General features: G+C 47.3%; 2 protein-coding genes across 3 annotated transcripts in view; one reads left to right on the top strand and one right to left on the bottom strand.

Annotated features, from left to right (window-relative positions):
• Positions 1-26,675, top strand: part of LOC119176906 (uncharacterized) — a 566,139-nt gene that overhangs the window by 266,358 nt on the left and 273,106 nt on the right. The gene's annotated exons all lie outside the window — the stretch shown is intronic.
• On the bottom strand, positions 12,025-21,952 carry LOC119176908 (uncharacterized). The gene is made up of 3 exons (XM_075881233.1): positions 21,782-21,952; positions 12,625-13,012; positions 12,025-12,370 (listed from the first exon to the last, which is right to left on the bottom strand). The coding sequence occupies exons 1-3, from the start codon at positions 21,950-21,952 to the stop codon at positions 12,222-12,224; spliced, it is 708 nt and encodes a 235-aa protein (XP_075737348.1). The 3' UTR covers positions 12,025-12,221.

Genomic DNA, 26,675 nt, shown 5'->3' with positions numbered 1-26,675 from the left:
AAGGCTCACTTTTGTTTTTTGAATGTTCGTTGAACCAATGGGCAACCGCGTCGAGTGGACGCGCTCAGGGCTCGGAGTGCACGTTAACGCAGTGCAGCGTTTCCCGAGCAAGCACGGAGACGCTACCGGAGAAGGAGGCGCTGCCGGAGAATGAGACGCTGCCGGAGAATTCAGCTGTGCGAACTCGAGTGCCGCTGACACGGCCCTCCCGAAAATCGCGCCTGTCCTCAGGCGTGCGTGTCGTTAGATGGCGATGGTTCCGTAACTTCTAGGAGCGGCTCTTTATATCTACGAAGCCGCTCCACGTTGAAGATTTTTTGGTTGATCATGCCCGGTGTGTGGGGTACTCTTTGGATCTCGGCCCTGTTTCCTCCGACGAGGGCCGTTATCTCGAACGGACCTTCATAGCGAGGATCTAATGTGCCTCGAGCGCTCAACTCAAGCAGGACGAGGTCCCCCGTTATGAACCTCGGAGTTCGCCGCTTCTTGTCGTATCGGACCGTTGTTTTGCGCTGACTCTGCAGTAGCCTCTCTCTTGTCTCCGCACGTTCCCTTGCCAAGTCGTGTAGTCTATGAGACTCGTCAATGTCTCCCTCGACTGAGGCGAGGTTGAGCTCTCCTGGCAGTTTTGGGTCGTAGCCATGCATGAGTCGAAAGAGGCTGTGGCCACTGTGACGATGCTTCGTGGCGATGATTGCTAGCGTTGCTCGGGGTAGTTCCTTCTGCCATTTGTCCTTGTTGTTTAGCATTTTGCGTAGCACCTGTTTCAACGTTCCCACCATTCGCTCAATCAGTCCGTTTGATTGTGGCCAGTACGGTGGGGAGTTTTGATGAGTAATTCCCAGTCTGTAATGGAATTGGTTGGTTTTCTTGTTCACGAATCCCTTGGCTTGGTCCGTGATAATGACGCCGGGAACTCCAAATCGCGGAATCCACCAGTTTGTCATGAAGTGCTCGGTACGGTCACGGCGTCCATGTATCTCGTGGCGTGGTCGATACACACGAGGATGTGGTCGCCCTTCTCGTTTAGCGGACCCATGTGATCCAGGGATATCACCGCGTTTGGCTCATTAGGAATATTGCGTGGGATGAGGCAACCTTCATTCCGTGTCGTGCGGGCGTTGATAGTCTGGCACGTGTGGCAGGAGTCAACATACTCGCGGATGTCTTTTCTCATCGATGGCCACCAGTACTTTCGCTGGATCAGGTCTGTTGTCTTCTCGACGCCTAGGGGGCAGTTGTTGTCGTGGAAAACGATCATCACACTGCTTCGGAGGGCAGCGGGAATGTTCACCCTCCGACGAACCCGTCCTCCCTCGAGAGATTTCTTCACCAGTATGTCGTTTTCGATCTCGTAGTCTGAAGATTTGTGCTTGGCTTCCTCCCGAAATCTTTTGCATTCAGTATCCCTCTCCTGAAACTCGCGTAGGCGACTCTGTTTGCCGACCACTACTGCGTAGCAGTGGAGGTCTCGGGTCGAAACGCCCTGGTCGAAAGCCTCTGCAGAATCTGACTGCCTCGAGAGTGCGTCAGCAGCGGAGTTCTGGCGTCCTGGCTTGTGCTTGGCGTTGAAGGTGTACTCTGCTAAGTCGAGCGTCCACCTCGCAAATCTGCGGTTGCTGGTTCCCTTCTGGACGAGGTATGACAAGCTGAAGTTGTCCGTAAACACTTTAAAACGAGGACCTCCTCTCAGGTAGACCGAAAACTTCTCAGTGATCGCCCAGTGGAGCGCCATGCACTCGAGCATATTAGAGTGTAGACCACGATCGTGCTCGTTTAGTAATCCGCTTGCGTACTCTATGATTCGCTCCTTTCCGTCTTGAGTTTGAGAAAGCACCGCACCCAGCCCAGTTTGCGAAGCGTCGACGTGAACGTTAGTCGGGCAGTCTGGGCGGAAGCTCGCCAAAATCGGCGGGTTCTTCAAGGCGTGTTTATGGCGTTGACGGTTGCTTCATGAGCGTCAGTTCACACGAAAGGAACGTCCTTCGCCAGAAGGTGCCGTAGCTTATGCGTGACCTTTGCAAACTGCGGTATGAACTTTCGGTAGTGGTTAGCGAACTGCAGGAAGAAGTACAGCTTCTTTGCGTTGCGATGCGGCTCGAACTTCTCGATAGCGGCAACTCTGGATTCGTCCAGTGTTCGTCCTTCGGCGAAGATCACGTAACCCAGGAAAGATACTTTGTCTTGAATCAACTGGAATTTCCGGAGATCCATCTTCAAGCCGTTGATCACGACTCTCCTGAGTGCTTCGTTCAGCAAATCCAAAGCCTCCCTCACTGTTGTGGCTCCCCGCCCGACATCGTCCATGTACGTAGCTGTCCTAGGTAAGCCATCGAACGTGCGACGCATGACTCTTTGCATGGTCTGAGGGGCCTTGCAAAACCCAAAGGCCATTCGAAGGTATTCGTACTTTCCGTCTGGAGTGACGAATGCGGTCTTGTGTACGTCGTCCGGCTTCATTCGTATAGTCAGAAATGCCGTTTTCACGTCCAACACAGTGAAGTAAGCCGATCCGTCGCGCATGACATCGTCAATAACGTCTTCCATGACGGGCATTGGATAAGAAGGGTTGACGGTTTTCTCGTTGATCTTGCGATAGTCGTGTACCATTCTTCGTGGAGTCGTCGGGTGGTGCGGTTGGTCGACGACTATCGTTGGGGCACCGTACTCGCTTTCGCTCGGCCTTACGATGCCCTTGGAGAGGTAGTCATTCACCTGTTCTCGGATGAACATGCGATCAGCCGGTGAGCACCTGTACGGCCTCGATGACACTGGTATATTGTCTCCGAGTTCGATGCTGTGCTCGGTGTGAGGACACACGCCCAAAGTGTCGCCTTTGGAAGTGAACGCTTGGTGGTGCCTTAACAGAATTGCGTGAAGCTGTTCCCTTTCTGCCTCGGTGGCATCCTTTGTTATCTTCCGTGTGGCGTCTTCGACTAGACTCGTGAAGTCTTCGTCGGGTGCCGGACATTTCGTGTTGAGGCGCACGTACCCTTCGTCTTTGGAAACACTCTCGTCCGATTGCCGGCAGAACGTCGCAATAAGCGTTTCCCCGGTACGGTGTGGTGTGCCTTGTTTCGGGGGTAGCACTTCGGGCGATGGAAATTCTCCCTAGGGCTCGACTGGAACGATAGTCACATCGTTTGAAGTGTGAAACGTTACGTCGACGTTCGCGAATCGTTGCAAGTCTGATCCCAGAATCAGGTCGATGCCGCTGGGCAGTTCCGTTACCACGACGTTTTCGAGTCGCACATTCGTGGTGCCCAGTGTCACATCAAGCGTTGCAGCGAGAGTTGGGCATATGCTGCGGTTGAGAACTTCAATGTTCTCGCGCGATACCCATGCGTGCGTGGGAATGTCGTCCGTCAAGGCATTGGCACTCATGATGGATAAGTTGGCGCCACTGTCAATGCACACGCGGACGGGTCGGTTGTTAGCAGTACCGGACACTATTGGTAATGTGCCACCCGTCGAATGCAAAAAACAGTTCGCTTGGCTAGGTGACGTAGTCCCTGTTTCATGGCTGCTATTGTCCCTCTTCGCTCGTTTCTCGTCCGCTCTGATCGTTGCTGGCGTTTTCGGCTTTCTACAATCACGGGACAGGTGACCGATGTCGCCGCAGTTGAAGTACGAACGAGCAGAGATTGGCCGCGGGTGTAGAGCTCCCGAGAAAGCGCTGCGCGGGTTGGCCTTCGGTAAGTTGGCAGAGCTGCTGGCTGGCACCCGCTGGTTCGAACCCTGACCACGGCTCGCTGTAGACGATGACGGTTTCTTGTCGTTCTCGGCACACACGGTCGTGCGACGCCTCGCGTCGAGCAAAGCCGCTCTGTCAATGAGTTCGGTTACTGTGCCACACAGCTGCGCTGTGAGTGGGTTGACCCATGTGTCGTCCTCGATGCCGCTGAGAATGAGGGAAATACGTTCTTCCTCTGCTAAACGGTACGGCGCCTTGTTCAGAATGGCGTTCTTCGAGTACGTGTACTCGACGATGGTCTCGTGGCTCTGAAGGCGTCGCTTCGTCTGCAGTTCGAGGAACTCCTGCATTGTCAGCTTTCGTTTGAATCGGAGAATGAGCGCTTCCTTACACTGCTCCCAGGTGTCATACTGTGAGCCGTAGGCGCTGTGCCAATCCTTGACAGATCCCGTCAAGCGGCTTGCTGCTGTCACCAACGTCAGCGATGGCGTCCAGTGGGCGAGCGCTGCGATTCTCTCCACTTGCGTAATCCATTCGTGAGCACTTCGTTGCGGCGTCCCATCGAACAAGGGGATTGAGGATGACGTGTCGCTTGTGGAATGAATCTGGATCGGGCTCGTCGTCGGTGGACCTCTCGACAGCGTGTTGGCGAGCAGGGCTTGTGTGTTCATGAGCGCGGCGAGGATCTGGGCCATGGAAGGTTCTCCCTCGTGCGTTGAAACGGTCGGCGCGGCGAGGTGTGCCGCGTCTTGGTTGGTGCCGTCGTTCAGTGACGGTGGCCGCGTCAAACCAGAGGACATCGTTATGTCAGCAGAGACGGAATGGTGCAGCCCGATGGTTGAAGTCGTCACCCGTTCCGTTGGCAGTGAAGCGTTCTGATGGGCTTCGCGCAATGTCTCACGTTCACTCGTGGTCGCACGGTTAAGCTGGGCTAACAGGCTGCTCAGTTCAGCGCAAAGCCTCGCGTTGTCGGCGGACAGTGTCTCCAGGTGCGCCTGCCTGTCGTCGTCGTAGGCAGCCTGGTCCTTCGTTGACGAGTCCGTCGGCTTTAGGGCTTGGCGAGTGGTGTTGTCGCGGATGATTCTTGCGATGAGCTCGTCCTTTCGTCCGGAGCACCGTAGACCCCGTGCTCTCAGCTCGTCGACGAGTTGCTTTTTCGTTGCATTTGCCATCGTGCTGTGGTCGAGGGTCGTGAACACGCTTTCGACGATGATCGTTTCGGAGTCACGAGACGATGTACGGCGTGGCGTCGCTCCTTCTCGTGGCGTCGTTTCCTCCTCCGCATGCAGCTCGGTCGATTCACATCCTGTCGGCTGCGCCATGTCAGCGATGTCCGAATGAATGTAGTCAAGGCAAGATTCAAATGTTAAGAAATACTGTATTGTGCTAAGTTACAGGTGAATCGGCAGTGGTTGCATGTATAAGGAAACTGGACTCGGTGCAGGAGCTCGATTGGATACGTCCGACGCCACTCGCGTCTCGACTCGCTCTGCGATGCGTTGCTCTGCGGTCAAGGCTCGAATCTCGGCTCGTTCTCCCCTCTCTGGCGATGCGTTGCTATGTGGTCCCGGCTCGAAGGCTCACTTTTGTTTTTTGAATGTTCGTTGAACCAATGGGCAACCGCGTCGAGTGGACGCGCTCAGGGCTCGGAGTGCACGTTAACGCAGTGCAGCGTTTCCCGAGCAAGCACGGAGACGCTACCGGAGAAGGAGGCGCTGCCGGAGAATGAGACGCTGCCGGAGAATTCAGCTGTGCGAACTCGAGTGCCGCTGACAATCTCAACACCTGAAATCTCAAAATTGCTTTTCTATTTTTTTTTCTCGTTTTCTCTCTTTCATGTGCTTTTCTTTACATCAGTCATAATATATTACAAATTCATTACACAGAGTTAAAATGATCACAGAAAAACTGCACTACACTTTCTTTGCCAATACCCCTGAGTGGGTATGAGCCATCAGCCCAGGGAAACAAACAAACAAACAGGCCTCTCCCATGTTCCGGAAGCTAATTTGGTCCTGTGCTTGCTGCTGCCAATTTATAACCGCAAACTTCTTGATCTCATCTGCCCAAATAAATCTCTGTCTCCCCCTAACCCGCTTGTCTTCTCTGGGAATTCAGTCAGTTACCCTCAATTACCAGCGCTTATCCTGTCTACGCGCTACATGCCCGGCCCATGTCCATTTCCTCTTCTTGATTTCAGATATGACATCCTTAACCCCCGTTTTTTCCCTAATCCACTCTGCTCTCTTCTTGTCTCTTAAGGCTACGCCTGCCAGTTTTCTTTCCATTGCTCGCTGCGTCGTCCTCAATTTAAGCGAAACCCTCTTTGTAAGTCTCCAGGTTTCTGCTCCGTAGCTAAGTACCAGAAAGATACAGCTGTTATATACCTGCCTCCAATACCCTGCCTCCAACTTCCACTGCACACTCCGTAATGATTTTCGTCCGATTATCATTCATTGTATCTACGCTAAGGTTGGTTTCCACAAAAAGAGACGAGTACCTGTTCTGAAGCGAGACTCTGAATTCCTGTACTTTCCCTCTCAGTGCTAGCTCAATGATTGGATTCTTGCGTATCAGTTTCTGTCATTCCTTCTTCAAGTCTAGGCGAATTCGAGACCGTATTAATCTATGGTCATTGCATCTTGCCTTGCCAACCACTTGCACATCCTACACAATGCCTGGGTGTGCACTAATTATAAAGTCTATTTCGTTCTTATTTTCGCCAGGGCTCCTCCATGTCCACTAGCGGTTTCCACGTTTTCGGTAGAAGGTATTCTAAATCCGTAAACTATTGCGTTCTGCGAATTCTACTAGTAGCTCTCCTCTGGCGTTTCTAGTACCGATGCCATAATCTCCCACTGTCTGGTCTCCAGCCTGCTTTTTCCCTACCTTTGCATTAAGGTCTCCCATCAGTATAGTATACTGTGTTTTACCTTACTCATTGCCAATTCCACGTCTTCATAGAAGCTCTCAACTGAAGCGTCATCATGGCTGGATGAAGGTGCGTAAGCCTGTACCACATTCATCTTGTAACTTTTATTCAGTTAAATTACGATACCTACCACCCTTTCATTAATGCTATAGTATTCTTCTATGTTGACAGCTATGTTTCTGTGAATTAGGAGCCCCACTCACAGTTCTCTTTTGTCAGCCAAGCCCCTATTGCAAAGAACGTGCCCATTCTGTAGCACCGTAAAAGCCTCTTCTGCCCTCCTAACATAACTGAGCCCTATTATATCCCACTTAACTCCCTCTAGCTCCTCGAATTGCACAGCTAGACGTCCCTCACTAGATAAGATTCTAGTGTTAAAAGTTGCCAAGTCTTTGTTCCTTTGGCGGCCTGTCCGGATCCATAGATTCTTAGCAGCCTCTGCTGCGTTGCAGGGTAGAGAGTAAGTGTCCATCACCTGTGCCCCATACCTGCATACCAGCGGCACATAGCCGCCCATGGGTATGTGCTCCACTGTCTGGCGGGAAGTGTTTGACGACGTACGCGACGAGATTCTGACATTATTCATGCCTTGACCAGCCCGTCCTATTCGTCAAACCATCTAACCCTCCCATGCCGATTTTGGTTCACGCCAAGTTAAGGGAGTGACCACGAGAGCACCCAAACATAAGTGGCAAGATAGATAGATAGATAGATAGATAGATAGATAGATGGATAGATAGATAGATAGATAGATAGATAGATAGATAGATAGATAGATAGATAGATAGATACACTCAATGTCGCCGAAGCTTGCTAAGAAATGCTTCTCAATAAAAAAAAGAGTAAACAACTACCAATATCCATGAGTAAAATACAGGTGCTATCACGGTAACTCTTAATTGGGTGAACAACCTTGGTGTAGCGCAATGTAAATCCTTTCACTGGCGTGCTCAGTTGGAGCGCAGGCGTGAAATAACTGTGTGCAAGACCGTCTACAGCACGTGTCCTTAGCGCGCATATATGATTTAAAAATAGAAAATTCTCAGTCCGCACCTCTGTCCATTCGTCCATCGATCTGTTCGTGCGTCCGTTCAATGATTCGACATCTGTCCGTGCACCCGTCCGTCTACCTGTCCGTGCACCCATCCATTTATTTATCCATCCGTTCGTCTCTCCGTCCGCCAGTGCATACGTCCGTCCGTCCTTCATACGAGTCGGCGACTTCAACGTAGTCATTATGCGATTTATATGCCTACAAAGTCTTGGTTGGTACGTCGTTCATATTGCGAGGCTGACTACATTTTCTGCACGAACGTGTAGCGCCTGTATCGGCCGAAGTGCTGTAGCGGGAAGCCGGACGCTTGCAAGGATTGAAGGGACTTACTAGTGCGTTTGTGCCGGTCTTCAACTAAGCCCACCCCCCTCTCCTGGGAAACCGAATACACGGCCCTGCTTTGGCAAGGTTACCACCCCCGCCCTGCCTCCAGTGGTAAGGAAGGGAATTAAGAGGATAAACTTCGGCTAGTGCCTCACGCTCTCCGAATGAGTCGCATTTAATAAAGAAGTAACTGCAGCACTCATGTGAAATTCTACACATACGTTCTGTCATCACACTTTCAACAGAGTGCAATAACGAATTACCTTTTCAAGTTGATCTTTATATTGTTTATTTACGGTGACAAAGACCACCTGTGACTGTTACCTTATTGGCTTTGTTTGGTGGGAGGTCGTTGACTCAGTTTTTATAGATAGATTTGAGTGGTGACGTTGTTCAAAATAATGCGTATTTTATCTGCAATTTTACGTCCCAAATACACGATATGATCACTGGACGTGGTAGTTGAGGACTTTAGAAAGTTAGGCTATCTGATTTTTTTTAACGTGCACTGAAATCGCACAGTACACGTGTCTCCACCATTTAGCCTCCACCGATATGTGACCACTGCTGCTGGGATCGAAACCGCGACCCCCGAAGCAATAGTCGAGCACCTTAGCCACTGTTATACCATGCATGGGGGATAACGTGGAATAGGAATAGGGACCGGTAAGCTCCGGAATTGCGAAAAACGAGTAAATCTTGTAGCTCACATGTGAGGGTGTCTTAAGCAAATCTTAGCAGCATTTTTCAAGGACCGTTGTTGCTGCTGATGACTTCCCTACATGCCGAATACCGCCGGTTCAGGCATGTCGCCTATTTTCTCTTCGTTGTTCAGGTGTATATAACACGCGGCGTGATGTGCATGAAAAACGTTGCCTGTCCGGCAACGCTGAAACTTGAAACAATGATCGTGCATGCATTTTCCATACCAATTCATTTCACTGAGCGGGACCTAAGCATGGCTGTTAGATTTCCTCACTTTTGGCCCAACGTTTTCAAGAACGTAGAAGAAGTGACACATTTAATCATTATCATCATCATCATAATCAACAACATCATCATCCTGACGACGTCCACTGCAGGACAAAGGCCTCTCCCATGTTCCGCCAGTCAACTCGGTCCTGTGCTTGCTGCTGCCAATTTATACCCGCAAACTTTTTAATCTCATCTGCCCACCCAACCTTCTGTCTTCCCCTAACCCGCTTGCATTCCCAGGGATCCAGTCAGTTACCCTTAATGACACACTTATCACAATTGCTGCTAATAGCATGCCATACAGCTTTCTTGGTGTTATTGTCTGTTCTCGCGTAATTTTTGTATATGTAGCAAATATTCGAACACAGTTTGAAACACATGTATTTAAAATGGCACAACAAAACAGGCGCAAAGTCTTCTGATCACACGAACACAAGCGCCAGCGTTTATGTTCGAGTGATCAATAGTCATTTTACTTTGCCACGCTATTATAAATTTGTGCATAGGTACCAACTTGTCAAATAGTCAGTGCTAGTTGAAACGGCCAATGCGCCTACACCTCGCGTAACACGAGCGCTATCGATAAGAAGCTACAAAACATTCCCGATATTTAAAAATAAATTGCTAAAGCTGTTACAAAAATTTTGAATAATGCAGATTTTTTGGCGTTATTTGTTATATTGTCAATGGTAATGGCAACATTGAAACAGTAAGGAAAGTTTGGACTGCTTTTTAAGACAGCACGACGTGACATTACATTGTCAGCAAAACCGCCCAATACCACGCACTGATATAACAATGTATCATTAAGTATATAAATAAGTCACGTCTTGGGAATACTGCTTCGAATTCTCTAAGATGAAAGCTCGAACAAGACCAGACCAGAAAGAAGAAATGGGACAAGCGCCATGCAGAACTGTCTTACCACATCTGTGTATGTTACCCTTGAATTTTGTGCACCAACAAACCTAAAGGAAGTTCCGCTGGTGCTTCAATATCAAAGGCCAGAAAAGACGCTTATGTCTTGTTTTATTAACATTGTTTGACAACATTAGGTCCAAATTGTTAATATGCATCGGCAACATCAATTGTTTAGAAGATGGGATCGCCGGTGAACAGCCGAAAATGGCACAGCGTTGAATTCCCTTGTCAAGGAAATGGATTCCAGTTCCGAAGCAAGCGAGATATCTTTCGTAGCAGCTGTGGTCCAGCGTGGATTGATGCCCTCCCGGGCGCCTTGGAAAAGCTTTGTTCTCGCGTTGTTGAACCCTGTTTCGTCTACAACACTCCGTTCGGCACTGGCCACGTCACTGAGTGCAGACGTGTTTACGCTTCGAAGGCCAAAGGAGGGAGGGGTTCACTGGAACTACTTCCTCTGGCACCTTGTGGCTTCTATGGTTCCTGTAGGCTCGATATAGACGTAGGTAGGCCCGCACACATAAGGAGAGGATTTGTAGGAGAAGAGATAGTGGCTCGTGTGACAAGTGCTTGCGTGGTGTTAACAAGGTCTATTTGTTTATCACCAACACTGCAAGAGTATACGCTAAAGTGATGTAGACGAACAGTTTTGTGAAAGAAAGATAGCACTATTGCAAAATGGCGCGCTTCTGAAAAAAGCGAAAGGGCGCAGCGAGCTTGATTAAACTTCCTCTACGTCTCAAATATCGCAGCGGCTGCCTGCTTCATTAGGATTACCTGATTCATAAGTTGACTCAGTTGTGCCGTATGCGAGTGATTCATGCTAACAGGATCGATTACGAGGCTCACCTGCTGCACAATAGTTTCTTGAGTGAGACGTCCACATCGATTTGGCTCTTCTGATGTTCCACTGGAAGTCAGGGATAGACCGCTGTGTGGTGGCTTCTTTGCAGCACAGCTCGTAGCCTGGGCCTGCGAAGCCTCGTTACTGCAGTTGAAGTCGTCCTGCCACTGCGTCATCGGTCTCCTCCACCATTGTACTCGCCATGCGTTGGTCCACCCAGTCTAAAAGAGTTTCCGCTGCGAGCTTGCTTCTTCGGGGAGTAGATGGAATGGCAGCTGTGTATTTTTGTTGCAGCCTGGCTTCGTCGGGACAAAGAGGGCTGGGGAAGCGCGTTTTGATTTGCTCTCCAGACGCTTTAAACGCGCTCTGCTTGGCTTAGAAAGAGACATTTTTTTAGAACCAATGGGGATGAAAATTGGACGCGATGAAGGCACCGTATGGATTCAGGCAGCAGTTTTAAAAATATTAGTAAATCTCTATTTTTCTCATAACTGCAAGAGCTCTCATTATCTTCAACACTCAAATACCTTTTCAAACAAAGAGTAACTAAGGATATTGTTTGTATATTTATAGATGCGCATAAAACTAAATAGGTTTCAATAGAACAGGGCGTTTTAATATGGCGGCTGGAATTCCAAGTAACAGACGACACCGTCGTCTTCTGCTTCTGCCTCGTGGCTGTTCACAGCTCGTTGCACCAGCCCCCTCTCAATTAGTCTCGTTTCCATAGAGTACTGCAGTACACTACTTACTAGAAGCTCACACGTATCTTGCATGCTTACTTGAGCATGTTGATGATGCCGCTTACAGGCCATGCAAAATGACAACGCTGATCACACAAACTTGCCGCAATAAATTGTTTTATTGCGTGTCTATCTTAGTTTACATGAAATAGAGGCCATGACTCAGGCTATGAAAGACGCCGTATAATATAGGGCTCCAGCTATTTTTGTGCACTCGAGTCACATGAAAATTGCTTCTAGAATTTCACTTTCCGAAAGACGAGCAACGCGGCAGGGATCTAACCCGAGGTTTTTTGAGTCAGCTGGCAAGCCCCGCCAATGAGTGACCAAGTCGGCTGGGCTTGAAATATTATCGTAGCTTGGAATTCACAAGGTACCGACATGCTGTATCACAATGATCTAGGTGTGTTAGTAAGGCTGCTTCCGAAATATTTTAATGCCACTGAGGCTCATGCAAGAATAAACAACGAAGCATCTCCTCGATTGCTTGATGATCTTGGAAAAAATCACGTAAATATGTTTCAAATCATAAGACGGTAATGACGCCTCAATATGATTTTATTAACAATACTTGAAAACTCTAAACGGTTGGAGTTGTCAGACAAAGCCGATAGAAATAGTTTGCAATCTCCGGTTATTGTTGAACAGTCGAAACATAGGCGCATAATCAAGGCCGTTTACTGCAGCGCCATTTGCCCTGGTTGTTGTGGACTGTAACCGCGAGAACTTCACACCAGTCACATCTCCTCCAATGGCTTCCTTTTGGGGCTCGACGACTGTGGCTTATCTGGTACCTGGGATTGATGTGAAGGGGCACAAACACCTGCTTGGGCCCAGGAGCAGGACACTTGCGGGACCAGGGTAAACCGACCTCCCCGTCGAATGGCTGCGCAGAGTTAGGAAACATTTAAAACAAGACTCGCTTCCGAAAGTGCGACCTCTAGGCGTGAAATGCAGTATGAGCATTCAATAGGTATACTATGCACCTGCAGTGGCGTTAATTCACAACAGTATAGCACTGACCACTGCTTCTCTAGCTCACTGGCTCAAGTACAATGCTTTAATCAGTCTAAGTTGTTGATTCATCGTTCTATCGATTCATCGTTGCTATCGTTCACAAACATTCATAAAGGAACTCACCTTCACAGGGGTTTCTTGCGGGAGGCATCCACATCGCATTCGCTCCTCTAGTGTTTCCCGGGTTGTTGTCGCCGATCTTCCGCAGTGGCATGGCTGCAGTGCAGGAAATCCCACAACCTCGGTCCGACAAGCTTTGTTCTCCCGGCGCACGACGGTGCCTCGCTGTGCCGCCGGTCCTCTTCGGCATCCGCATCCGAGTCACCTTGCGGTAGCCCACCTTGCTCGCAAGATATCCCGCCACGAAAGGTTTCTTCGAGATAAAGTCACTCAAAGAGACAGCCTTACTTCGCAGCAGTGTGGTCAGCGGCGTAGTTCCACTGCAGCAGACAGTGATGACGACGCGGCTCCTGATTGGCCCACCTGACGCATTCGAGCGAGACGCATCAGCCTGCGTCCAGCGTGGCCTCGTGTCACGCGCGCGAGGCAAGTGCCATGTTCGTCGTCTTTGTGACACGGAGCCATCGTGTTAAACGGGCGAAATATTGTTACAAAAAGTTAGAACCATCTATACCTTGAAATTGAATATGTGCAGTCACTGAGAATAAATTCGAAGCCTATACTTAAGGACCCATCATGCACAAATAATGCGATGTATTTTTTGGAAAGCATAAATCTTTTTTTCTTCAATCTAGTTCGCTTATTTTCTTCTTTCGTTAGCTTACTCATGCGTGCATTCTTGTGTATTCGTTGTGGTCGCTTCGTCCGCTTAATTATTCTTTCTTGTTCATTCTTTAGTCGGAGCACTTCTTCTTTCATTCTCTCTCTTTCGTTCATGCTTTCAACGTAGTCGCACAAACGAGGAAAGTTTGACTCATGTCCTATAAGATCGAACAGCGTAGCTGATGATGGTAGAATGTCAAAACATGCGTATTGTATCACCAACCTCGCTGTAATAAGGCGCTGATGTATCATTTGGTAGACGCTATTGGGGTATTTTTAAAACGACTGTACAGCTGTGTAATTTAAACGGATGTCACATGAATGATGGGCCCCGAACGTGGTAGCACCCTATATTGGCCATATTGCAGTAACGATTATTCGGATACTAGGCGCATGCGCAGAGACCACACGTTTGGGAGCGCGTTTTGCTACGCTGTTTGCTTTTATAGTAGGTAGTAACGTAAGAAAAAAGTCGGAAGATATGCGAAGCACGCGGCGGGAAGGTAACCGTGTTACAATTTTTTTATTAAGCGACACGTCATGAAATTACGCTAAATGCATGTATACAAATGCTGCACGCTTAGAGATATGTTGAAGCATTGCATATCTTTATATAACCAGTTGTTTGTCCTTGCGCAACGATGCTAACTGGAAAACGAGTATTAGCAACACCAGAAGCTTCCATGAAAGGCTGATGCTCGCGAGGATGTTGGCCCTAGACGCTGCTACGTAAATAAATTTCAGCGCAAGGCAACCAACCACAATTTACGTTAGCCCAGGTGACGGCTGTATCAAAGGAGTGCCTGTGTAATGCTTTTTTTTTAAAATTGGGTAGGCAGCACAGCAATCAATATTGACGTTTCAAGATAATTAGCGTGTATTTGAAAAATAGTTCCGAGACCTGGCGAAGCTCTGTGTTATAATGTTTCCTTGCCAGGCTAAATGCTTGGTTTCGATTCCAGCTGGGACCCTGACAATAATTTTTTGAATTTATTGGGTCAATGCTACCGTTGTCGAGTATTTCTTAACGCTCACGCGTTAATATCGCCCATGTGTGTTCTCGTCCTTCCTGGGTAGATCATCGTCATCATCATCATCATCACCCTGACTACGTCCACTGCAGGACAAAGGCCTTGACTATGGGTTATTGGACACTGTGGATTAAGAATAAATGAATTGGCCGATTCCTTAGCACGAGCAGCCATTGATGGCCCAGTTTTATCCATACTGCCAGGTGTTGAATATATTACAGCAATAAGATATTCAAAATCAGCAATCTCCACTGATACGCTAGAAAAAGAAACTACATGAACAGAATATAACCACCTCAAGTTTCCATGGCGACCCCACTGAAGCCAGTCCAAAATGCTCGAAATTTTAAATAATAAATTTTGATGTCTTGTCCCCCCCCCCCCCCCCAAAACCTGTATCTACACAGAGCTGGTCAGACAACATCACCCCTCTGCGCATTCTGTGGAGAAATGGAATCAATAGAACATTATTTTTTGTATTGTCGCCGTTACGCTATACTTCGAAAAAGGTAACTAGTTATTCCATTTATGAAAATAGTCGTTAGATTGACGGCGTAAAGTGCGCTAAGATTAGGTGCCTCAGTTTTGGGACATTGCCACAAGGATGCTTTCAATGCCGTTTGCGATTATATTCAGGCAACCAAGCGTTTACCTTTGTGATCTTCAATGAAATAATTAATATTTATAACTCTCATGGCAAAGTGAAGTCGACGCAGATGAGTGGTAATCTCAACACCTGAAATCTCAAAATTGCTTTTCTATTTTTTTTCTCGTTTTCTCTCTTTTATGTGCTTTTCTTTTCATCAGTCATAATATGATACAAATTCCTTACACAGAGTTAAAATGATCACAGAAAAACTGCACTACACTTTCTTGGCCAATCCCCCTGAGTGGGTATTAGCCATCAGCCCAGGCAAACAAACAAACAAACAGGCCTCTCCCATGTTCCGGCAGCTAATTCGGTTCTGTGCATGCTGCTGCCAATTTATAACCGCAAACTTCTTGATCTCATCTGCCCAAATAAACTTCTGTCTCCCCCTGACCCACTTGTATTCTCTGGGAATTCAGTCAGTTACCCTCAATTACCAACGCTTATCCTGTCTACGCGCTACATGCCCAGCCCATGTCCATTTCCTCTTCTTGATTTCAGATATGACATCCTTAACCCCCATTTTTTCCCTAATCCACTTTGCTCTCTTCTCGTCTCTTAAGGCTACGCCTACCATTTTTCTTTCCATTGCTCGCTGCGTCGTCCTCAATTTAAGCGAAACCCTCTTTGTAAGTGTCCAGGTTTCCGCTCCGTAGCAAAGTACCAGGAAGATACAGCTGTTATATACCTTCCTCTTGAGGGATAGTGGGAACCTACCTGTCATAATTTGAGAGTGCTTGCCAAATGTGCTCAACCCCATTCTTATTCTTCTAGTTCCTTCAATCTCGTGGTTTGGCTCCGCGGTTATTACCTGCCCTAAGTAGACATAGTATTTTACAACTTGAAGTGCACTACTACCTATCTCGGAGCGCTACTCTTTTCCGAGGTTGTTGTACATTACTTTCGTTTTCCGCAGAATAATTTTAAGAACCACCTTTTTGCTCTCCTTGTCTAACTCCATAATCATGAGTTGCAATTCGTCCCCTGAGTTACTCAGGAATGCAATGTCATCGGCGAAGCGCAGGTTACTAAGGTATTCTCCATTAACTCTTATCTTTAACTGTTCCCATTCTAGGCTTCTGAAAACCTCATATAAGCACGCGGTAAATAGCATTGGGGAGATTGTGTCCCCCTGCCTTACACCCTTCTTGATTGGTATCCTGCTGCTTTCTTTATGAAGCACTATGATAGCAGTTCATCCTCTGTAGATTTCTTCCAGGATTTTTATATATACGTCATCGACGCGCTGCTTCCGCAGTGTCTCCATGATGGCTAATATTTCTACTGCATCAAATGCCTTCTCGTAATCTATGAAGGCGATGTATAGGGTTCGGTTATATTTGGACCATTTCTCTATTACCTTACTAATGGTATGAATGTGGTCGATTGTTGAGTAGCCTGTTCAAAATTCTGCATGTTCCTTTGGTTGATTGAATTCTATTGTTTTCTTTACTCTGTTAGCAATTACATTTGTGAATAGCTTGTATACTACAGAGAGCAAGCTAATCGGCCTGTAATTCATCAAGTCCTTGTCATCTCCTTTCTTATGTAGTAAAGTGATGTTAGCGTTCTTTCAAGACTTTGCTATTCTTCCCGTCAGGAGACATCTCGTAAACAGGCTGGCTAGTTTTTCTAACACAATCTGTCCTCCATCTTTCAGCAGATCTGATGTTACCTGATCCTCATCAGCAGATTTGCCTCTTCGCACACTCTCCAAAACTTTTCTGACTTCTTTTATTATTACAGGTGGGTTGTCATCTGGGTTTCTGCTAGTTCTTATAGTATTAAAGTCGTGGTTGTCCCGGCTGCTGTACTGAACTTTGTAAAACGCCTCCACTATTTTAACTAACCTATCCATACTAGAAGTTATTTTGCCTTCTTTGTCCCTTAGTGCATACAACCGATTTTTGCCTATCCCAAGTTTCCTCTTTACTGCTTTGACGCTTCCGCCATTTTTCAGAACGTGTTCAATTCTCTCCATGTTATACCTTCTTACATCACATACCTTACGGCTAATAATCAACTTTGAAATCTCTGACAGATCTATTTTGTCTGTTGTACTTGAGACTTTCATGATTTGACGCTTCTTAATGAGATTCTTCGTTTCCTGGGAAAGCTTGCCAGTGTCCTGTCAAACTACCCTATCTCCAACTTTCACTGCACACTCCGTAATGATACTCGTCCAATTATCATTCATTGTATCTACGCTAAGGTTGGTTTCCTCACTAAGAGCCGAGTACCTGTTCTCAAGGGAGACTATGAACTCTTGAACTTTCCCTCTCAGTGCTAGCTCATTGATTGGCTTCTTGCGTATCAGTTTCTGGCATTCGCTCTTCAAGTCTAGGCAAATTTGAGACCGTACCATTCTATGGTCACTGCATCGTACCTTGCCAACCACTTCCGCATCCTGCACGATGCCTGGGTGTGCACTCATTATAAAATCTATTTCGTCCTTGATTTCGCCATTAGGGCTCCTACATGTCCACTTGCGCTTTCCTCGTTTTCGGCAGAAGGTATTCAAAATCCGTAAACTATGGAATTCGGCGAATTCTACCAGTAGCTCTCTTCTGGCGTTTCTAGTACCGATGCCATAATCTCCTACTGGCTGGTCTCTAGCCTGCTTCTTCCCTATCTTTGCATTAAAGTCTCCCATATGTATAGTATACTGTGTTTTTACCTTACTCATTGCCGATTCCACGTCTTCATAGAAGCTTTCACCTGAAGCCTCTTCATGGCTGGATGTAGGTGCGTAAGCCTGTACCACCTTCATCTTGTATCTTTTATTCAGTTTAATTAGGATACCTACCACCCTTTCATTAATGATATAGTATTCTTCTATGTTGACAGCTATGTTTCTGTGAATTAGGAGCCCCACTTCCAGTTCTCTTCTGTCAGCCAAGCCCCTATCGCAAATGACTTGCCCATTCTGTAGCACCGTATAAGCCTCTTCTTTCCTCCTAACCTCAATGAGCCCTATTATATCTGATTTAACACCCTCTAGCTCCTCGAATAGTACAGCTAGACTTCCCTCACTAGATGAGGTTCTAACGTTAAACGTTGCCAAATTCAGGTTCCTATGGCGGCTTGTCCAGATCCAGAGATTCTTAGCACCCTCTGCTGCTTAGCAGGGTAGATAGTAAGTGTCAATAACCTGTGCCACATACCCGCATACCAGCGGCACATACCTGCCCATGGGTATGTGCCACTGTCTGGCGGGAATGGTTTGACGACGTACGCGACGAGATTCTGACATTATTCATGCCTTGACCAGCCCGTCCTATTCGTCAAACCATCTAACCCTCCCATGCCGATTTTGGTTCACGCCAAGTTAAGGGAGTGACCACGAGAGCACCCAAACATAAGTGGCAAGATAGATAGATAGATAGATAGATAGATAGATAGATAGATAGATAGATAGATAGATAGATAGATAGATAGATAGATAGATAGATAGATAGATAGATAGATAGATAGATAGATAGGTACGCTCAAAGTCGCCGAAGCTAGCTAAGAAATGCTTCTCAACAAAAAAAAAAGAGTAAACTTCTACCACTTTCCGCGAGTAAAGTACAGCTGCAATAACGGCCACAGTTATAGGGGCAAACAACCTTATTGTCACGCTATGTAAATCCTTTCACTGGCGTGCTCAAATTGCAGCGCAGGTGCGAAAGAACAGTGCGCAAGACCGTCTACAGAACATGTTCATAGTGCCCATATATGATTTTAAATTAGAACATCCTCAGTCCGGGCATGTGTCCATTCGTCCATCTGTTCGTGCGTCCGTTCAACGATTGGACATCTCTCCATGCACCTGTCCGTCCATCTGTCCGTGTACCTATCCATTCATTCATTCATCCGTGCGTCTCTGTGTCCGTCTGTGCATACGTCCGTCCGTCCTTCATACGAGTGGGCGACTTCAACGTAGACATTATGCGATTTATATGCCTACAATGTCTTGGTTAGTACATCGTTCATAGTGCGAGGCCGACTACATTTTCTGCACGAACGTGTAGTGCCTGTATTGGGTGACGTGCTGCAGTGGGACGCCAGACGCTTGCAAGGATTGAAGGGACTTACTAGGGCGTTCGTGCCGGTCTTCAACTACGCCCGCCCCCCTCTCCTGGGAAACCGGATACACGGCCCTGCATTGGCAAGGTTGCCACACCCGCCCTGCCTCCAGTAGTAAGGAAGGGAATTCAGAGGATAAAGTTCGGCCAGTGCCTCACGCTCTGCGAATGAGTCGCATTTAATAAAGAAGTAACTGCAGCACTCATGTGAAATTCTACACGTACGTTCTGCCGTCACACTTTCAACAGACTGCAATAACGAATTACCTTTTCAAGTTGATATTTATATTGTTTATTTACGGTGACAAATGGCACCTGTGACTGTTGTCTAACTGGCTTTGTTTGTTGGGAGGTCGTTTATAAAGTTCGTATAGAGATTTCAGTAGTGACGTTGTTCAAAATAATACGTATTTTATCTGCGATTTTACGTCCCAAATACACAATATGATCACTGGATGTGGTAGTGGAGGACTTTAGAAAGTTAGGCTATCTGATTTTTTTTAACGTGCACTGAAATCGCACAGTACACGTGTCTCCACCATTTAGCCTCCACCGATATGTGACCACTGCTGCTGGGATCGAAACCGCGACCCCCGAAGCAATAGTCGAGCACCTTAGCCACTGTTATACCATGCATGAGGGATGACGTGGAATAGGAACAGGGACCGGTAAGCTCCGGAATTGCGAAAAACGAGTAAATCTTCTAGCTCATATGTGAGGGTGTCTTAAGCAAATCTTAGCAGTATTTTTCAAGGACCGTTGTTGCTGCTGATGACTTCCCTACATGCCGAATACCGCCGGTTCAGGCATGTCGCCTATTTTCTCTTCGTTGTTCAGGTGTATATAAAATGCGTCGGGATGTGCATAAACAAAATTGCTTGTCCGGCAACGCTGAAACTTGAAACAATGATCGTGCATGCATTTTCCATACCAATTCATTTCACTGAGCGGGACCTAAGCATGGCTATGAGATTTCCTCACACTTGGCCCAAAGTTTTCAGGAACGTAGAAGGAGTTATACACATATCATCATCATCATCATCATCATCATCATCATCATCATCCTGACGACGTCCACTGCAGGACAAAGGCCTCTCCCACGTTCCGCCAGTCAACTCGGTCCTGTGCTTGCTGCTACCAATTTATACCGGCAAACTTTTTAATCTCATCTGCCCAACTAACGTTCTGTCTCCCACTAACCCGCTTGCCTTCCCTGGGAATCCAGTTAGTCACCCTAAATGGCACACATATCATAATTACTATTAATATCATGCCATACAGCTTTCTTGGTGTTATTGTCTGTTCTCGTAATGTTTGTATATGTAGCGAATATTCGATAACTGTTTGAAACACATGTATTTAGAATGGCACAACAAAGCAGGCGTAAAGTCTTCTAATAACACGAACACAAGCGCCAGCATTTATGTTCGAGTTATCAATAGTCAATTTACTTTGCCGCGCTATTATAAATCTATGCATACGTACCAATTCGTCAAATAGTCAGTTCTATTTGAAATGGCCAATGCGCCTCCTTTGCGTAACATTACGGCTATCGATAGGAAGCTACAAAGCATTCCGGATATTTAAAATGAAATTGCTAAAGCTGTTACAGAATATTTTGAGTAATGCAGATTTTCTTGGCGTTTTTTCTGTTATATTGTCAATGCTGCTGGTATTCGCAATATTGAAACAGTAAGGAAAGTTTGGACAACTTTTTAAGAGAGCACGACGTGACAATACGTTGTCAGCAAAACCGCCGAATACCACGCACTGATATAACAATGCATATTTAAATATGTAAACCCGTCACGTTTTGGGAATACTGATTCAAAATCTTGAAGATGAACGCTCGAACAAGACCAGATCACAAAGAAGAAATGGGACAAGCGCCATGCAAAACTGTCTCACCACATCTGTGTATGTTACCCTTGAAATTTGTGCACCAACATACCTAAAAGAAGTTCCACTGATGCTTCAATATCAAAGGCCAGAAAAGACGCTTATGTTTTGTTTTATTAATATTGTTTGACAACATTAAGTCCAAATTCATATTATTCATTGGCAACATGAATTGTTTAGAAGATGAGATAGCCGGTGAACAGCCGAAAATGGCACAGCGTTGAATTCCTTTGTCAAAGAAGTGGATCCCAGTTCTGAAGCAAGCGAGATATCTGTCGTAGCAGCTGTGGTCCAGTTGGATTGATGCCATCCCGGGCGCCTTGGAAAAGCTTTGTTCTCGCGTTGTTGAACCCTGTTTCGTCTACAACACTCCGTTCGGCGCTGGCCACGTCGCTGAGTGCAGACATGTTTACGCTTCAAATGCCAAAGGAGGAAGGGGTTCACTGGAACTACTTCCTCCGGCACCTTGTGGCTTCTGTGGCTCCTGCAAGCTCGATGTAGACGTAGGTAGGCCCGCACACATAAGGAGAGGATTTGTAGGAGAAGAGATAGTGGCTCGTTCGACGAGTGCCTTCGTGGTGTTAACAAGGTCTATTTGTTTATCACCAACACTGCAAGAGTATACGCTAAAGTGATGTAGACGAACAGTTTTGTGAAAAGAAGATACCACTCTTGCGAAATTGTGCGCTTCTGAAAAAGAGCGAAAGGGCGCAGCGAGCTTGAATAAACTTCCTCTACGTCTCAAATATCGCAGCGGTTGCCTGCTTCATTAGGATTACCAGATTCATAAGTTGACTCAGCTGTGCCATATGCGAGTGGTTCATGCTAAGAGGATCGACTACGAGGCTCACCTGCTGTACAATGGTTTCTTGAGTGAGACCTCCACATCGATTTGGCTCTTCTGATGTTGCACTGGATGTCAGGGATAGACCGCTGTGTGGTGGCTTCTTTGCAGCAAAGCTCGTAGCCTGGGCCTGCGAAGCCTCGTTACCGCAGTTGAAGTCGTCCTGCCGCTGCGTCATCGGGCGGCTCCACTATTGTACTCGCCATGCGTTGGTCTACCCAGTCTGAAAGAGTTTCCGCTACGAGCTTGCTTCTTCGGGGAGTGGATGGAATGGCAGTTATCTATTTTTGTTGCAGCCTGGCTTCGTAGGGACAATGAGGGCTGGAGAAGCGCGTTTTGATTGGCTCTCCAGACGCTTTAAACGCGCTCTGCTTGGCTTAGAAAGAGACATTTTCTTAGAACCGATGGGGATAAAAATTGGACGCGATGATAGCACCATATAAATTCAGGCAGCAATTGTAAAAATATTGGGAAATCACTATTTTTCTCATAACTGAAAAAGGTTTGAACACTCAAATACCTTTTCAAACAAAAAAGAACTAAGGATATTGTTTGTATATTTATAGCTGCGCATAAAACTCAATAGGTTTCAATAGAGCAGGGCGTTTCGATATGGCGGCTGGCATTGCAAGTAACAGACGACACCGTGGTCTTCTGCTTCTTCCTCGTGGCTGTTCACAGCTCGTTGCAGCAGCCCCCTCTCAATTACTCTCGTTTTCATAGGGTACACTGCAGTACACTACTTGCAAGAAGCTCACACGTATCTTGCATGCTTACCTGAGCATGTTAGTGATGCCGCTTACAGGCCACGCGAAATGACAATGCTGATCACACAAATTTGCCACAATAAATTGTTTTATCGTGAATCAATCGATGTTTACATGAAATGGAGGCCGTGACTCAGGCTATGAAAGACGCCGTATAATTTAGGCTCCAGCTATTTCCATGCGCATGAGTCGCACGAAAATTGCTTTTAGCATTTCACTTTCCCAAATGAGAGCAACACGGCAGGGATCGAACCCGCGGTTTTTTGAGTCAGCTGGCGAGCCCCGCCAATGAGCCACCACGTCGGTTGGACTTAAAATATTATCTAGCTTAGAATTCACAAGGTTCCGACATGCTGTATCACAATGATTTAGGTGTGTTAGTGAAGCTGCTGCCGAAATATTCTCTAATGCCACTGAGGCTCATCCAAGAATAAAAAACGAAGCCTCTACTGGATTGCTTGATGATCATGGGAAAACTCACGTAAGTATGTTTCAAATCATAAGACGGTAATGACGCCTCAATATGATTTTATTAACAATACTTACAAACTCTAAACGCTCAGAGTTGTAAGACAAAGCAGATACAAATAGTTTGTAATCACGGGTTATTGTTGAACTGTAGAAACATGGGCGCATTTAGCAGGCCGTTCGCTGCAGCGCCATTTGCCCTGGTTGTCGTGGACTGTATCGACGAGACTTTCACACCAACCACATCTCCTCCCACTGCTTCTTTTTGGGGCTCGACGACTGTGGCTTGTCTGGTACCTGGGATTGATGTGAATGGGCACAAACACCTGCTTGGGCCCAGGAGCAGGACACTTGGGGGACCAGGGTGAACCGACGTCCCCGGCAAATGGCTGCGTAGAGTTAAGAAACTTAAAAAAAAAAGACTTGCTTCCGAAAAAGTGACCGTTAGGCGTAAAGGGCAGTATTTAGGATGAGCATTCAATAGGTATACTGTGCACCTGCAGTGACATTGTTTCACAACACTACAGCACTGACAACGTCTTCTCTAGCTGACTGACTCAAGTACAATGCTTTAACGAGTCTAAGTTGTTGATTCATCGGTCACTGCTATTGTTCATAAACATTCATAACAAAACTCACCTTCACAGGGGCTTCTTGCGGGAGGCATCGACATCGCATTCGCTCCTCTAGTGTTTCCCGGAATGTTGTCGCCGATCTTCCGCAGTGGCATGGCTGCAGTGCAGGAAATCCCGCAACCTTGGTCCGTCAAACTTCGCTCTCCCGGCGCACATCGGTGTCTCGCTGTGCCGTCGGTCCTCTTCGGCATCCGCATCCGAGTCACCTTGCGGTAGCCCATCTTGCCCGCGAGATGTCCCGGCACGAACGGTTTTTTCGAGATAGAGTCACCCAAAGAGACAGCCTTACTTCGTAGCAGTGTAGTCAGCGGCGTAGCTCCACCGCAGCAGACAATGATGACGACGCGGCTCCTGATTGGCCCACCTGATGCTTTTGAGTGAGTCACGTCATAGGCTTCCAGCGTGGCCTCGTGCCACGCGCGCGAGTCAAGTGCCATGTTCGTCGTCTTTGTGACATGGAGGGAGCCATCGTGTTAAACTGCCGAAATATTGTTACAAGAGTTTAGATCCAATTATACCTGAAAATTGAATATGTACACTAGGGGAGAATAAATCCGAAGCCTATATGTAAGGACCCATAATGCACAGATATTGCCATGTATTTTTTGAAAAGTATATAGCCTTTTTGTGGTATTGGTGTTTTGGTTCCAGTTTCGAAACGTTGTGTCTGGCCCACTAGAGGGATTTGTACATATGTTTATTTAGGGTGTCCCACATAACTTAAGCCAAGAATTTGAAAGGAAAAGGCACGTTGGAGGCGAATGGAACCAAACGCATACTACTCGCACTTGCCTGAAGGTAAGTACTCAGGGTATTTTTTATTTCTCCACATAAGTATTATTTATATTTTTAAAAACTGATTATTTAATTATGCGATTCAAACCCAAATATTGAATACAGAGTTGTAGAGCACTTTCAGAAACCATGGGCTAAATTTTTTCCTGTACGATACGTCTCGCAATGTTGTGTTTTCCACGTTGTAAAGAAAGCCTGTGAAACTTCAAAAGAAGCTGTGTTTTGACCACGGGCGCACTCCTATAGGGCTGCTATAGGCATTTTTACAATTCAGAAAACATAACAGTGCTAAACGAATCGTACAGGAAACAATTTATTCGGTGGTTTCTGAAAGTGCTCTTCATCTCAGTATTCATAGTTTAGGTTTCCATCCCGTAATTGAACATAGGCAATTATGAAACAAATATTACTTAGTATGGGTAGAAAGAAAAAAATGCCCGAGTACCTAAAGTCTAGTGCGAGTAGTACGTGTTTGGTTCAATTCGCCTCTGAAATGTCTTTCATTTTAAAATTTTTGGCTCAAGTTAGAAGGGACACCCCGTGTAGCGATGTTTATGTCATATACAGGAATTACTTGCGTAGCTGCCGGTTGCTACATACTTTTTGACGGCCGGCGCTTCGGTGCCGTGCCCTGTGTTCTCGTGTGTCGTATCGTGTGTCACGTCCGACGCACAATACTACATTTTGGCGACGAGCATCAACCCACGAGCGTCATGCGATGAGGTGGGCATCCAGCCTTTTTTCTCGTGCTGTCGACTCAGCACCCGTGCAAGCTATTCCACCAATACTGTATTTCCTGCTTCTATTTCACTTTTCTTTTCACTTTTCGTGCCAGTTCGATCACGAGGCCTACCGACGTGCGCGTCTCTTCGGAAATTCCTTTCCGACGCTCTCTTCGGCAATCATGAACGCGGCTATCCCTCCATCTCCGTTTCTTGAGTGCCCCGGTGTACCACCTATTCCATGAAGGCAGTGGTATCCTGTGTTACAGTTCTACATAGACGCCGCTGCCGGGGTTGCCACGCCGGAGCACAAGAAGACGCTGCTCCTGAACGCCTTATGCGTCGAGGTACTCAACACTTACCTGCATGCCGCCGATGAGCAGCAGCCAGGAGCCGACCGGCCAACTTAGTAGATCACGCTAAATGTGTACGACGCCGCTCTTGCGCTGTTTAATGATCTATGTTACCTTCAACCGGACGGGGCGTGTCTACGCGCACTCTTCAAAACCCTGTGTCAGGGACAAGACCAGTCGGCGGTGGAATTTATTTAAGAAGTACGCCAAGTAGGCAAGCTTTGTGAACTCGGCGCGGCAGGCGATATCGTCGATTTCGACCTGATCGTCTCTGGCATCACGTCGGCGCACCTCCAAAGATTTTTTTTCAAGATGGGGAATTCCTTCTTCCTACAGAAGGCGCTCGACGTAGTGAGAGAGGAGGATCGTGTCGACCACGCGTTGCCACAGTTGTCTGGAACACAAGTCGACGTCGTGTCGTCACGTCCAATTCAAGGTGGCGGCTCAGCTCACCGAATTATTCAAGACGCCAGGCCAAATGGTGGCCGTCTTCCCGAAGCATCGCTGAAAGATGGCGCCGGCGGGACTTCTCCTGCGTGCACCACCTCGCCCTCCGCTGCTGCGGACACCTCCGCTCCAGCTTCCAACACTGGCTCGTGTGGGTGCCTGTTACCGCTGCGGCTCCACGCAACATTGGGCCGACTCCGCCGCTTGCCCGGCCAGAAGCCTGACATGTTCGCGGTGCGGACGTCGTGGAAACTACGGAAGCGTCTGCCGATCCACAGGGAATGTACCTACTGGTAGATCCCACCATTTTTTGACTTCCCGTATTGCTACGATTCCGGCCCATACTGAGAGTGTGCTCACTTGTACTGCACGTGTTGGCGTCCCAGCAGGCCATGCTCCTGATGCGCCCTATTCTGCCGTGTTGCCGGCAGTTGAGCGTACCATGGTTCGACCTACTTCAAGTGGGAGTACTTCTACTGCTAGGATGGCTGTTCCGGTCGTGTCTGCTGCTGCTGACCCTACCTTACCATTTTGCGTCTCAGACATCCGTACATCGCTTGTGTCTGCTACTCCCGTTCTGGCTGCTTCGGCTGCCGCCCCGGCTCTGCTTCTCTCGGCTGATGGTGGTTTCTGGAGTGCTGGTTCTGTTCTCGGGCCCCCGGAGATGCATCCGCTGAACGTGCCAGCCGGGATTCCATAGTGGCTCCTGTTCAG

The sequence above is a fragment of the Rhipicephalus microplus genome, chromosome X, assembly GCF_043290135.1.
Source record: "Rhipicephalus microplus isolate Deutch F79 chromosome X, USDA_Rmic, whole genome shotgun sequence".
NCBI classification, from domain to species: Eukaryota; Metazoa; Arthropoda; class Arachnida; order Ixodida; family Ixodidae; genus Rhipicephalus; species Rhipicephalus microplus.
This window is presented reverse-complemented; position numbering and strand designations above follow the sequence as displayed.

Bases quoted from the DNA above. Each gene is read 5' to 3' on its own strand.
- LOC119176908 (XM_075881233.1), bottom strand. From the start codon at position 21,952: ATGACGCAGCGGCAGGACGACTTCAACTGCGGTAACGAGGCTTCGCAG. The intron at 13,013-21,781 runs GTGAGCCTCGTA...CGCTGGACGCAG, and splicing joins AAGAAACCATTGTACAGCAG to GCTGATGCGTCTCGCTCGAA. The intron at 12,371-12,624 runs GTGAGTTCCTTT...AACTCTGCGCAG, and splicing joins CGCAAGAAACCCCTGTGAAG to CCATTCGACGGGGAGGTCGG.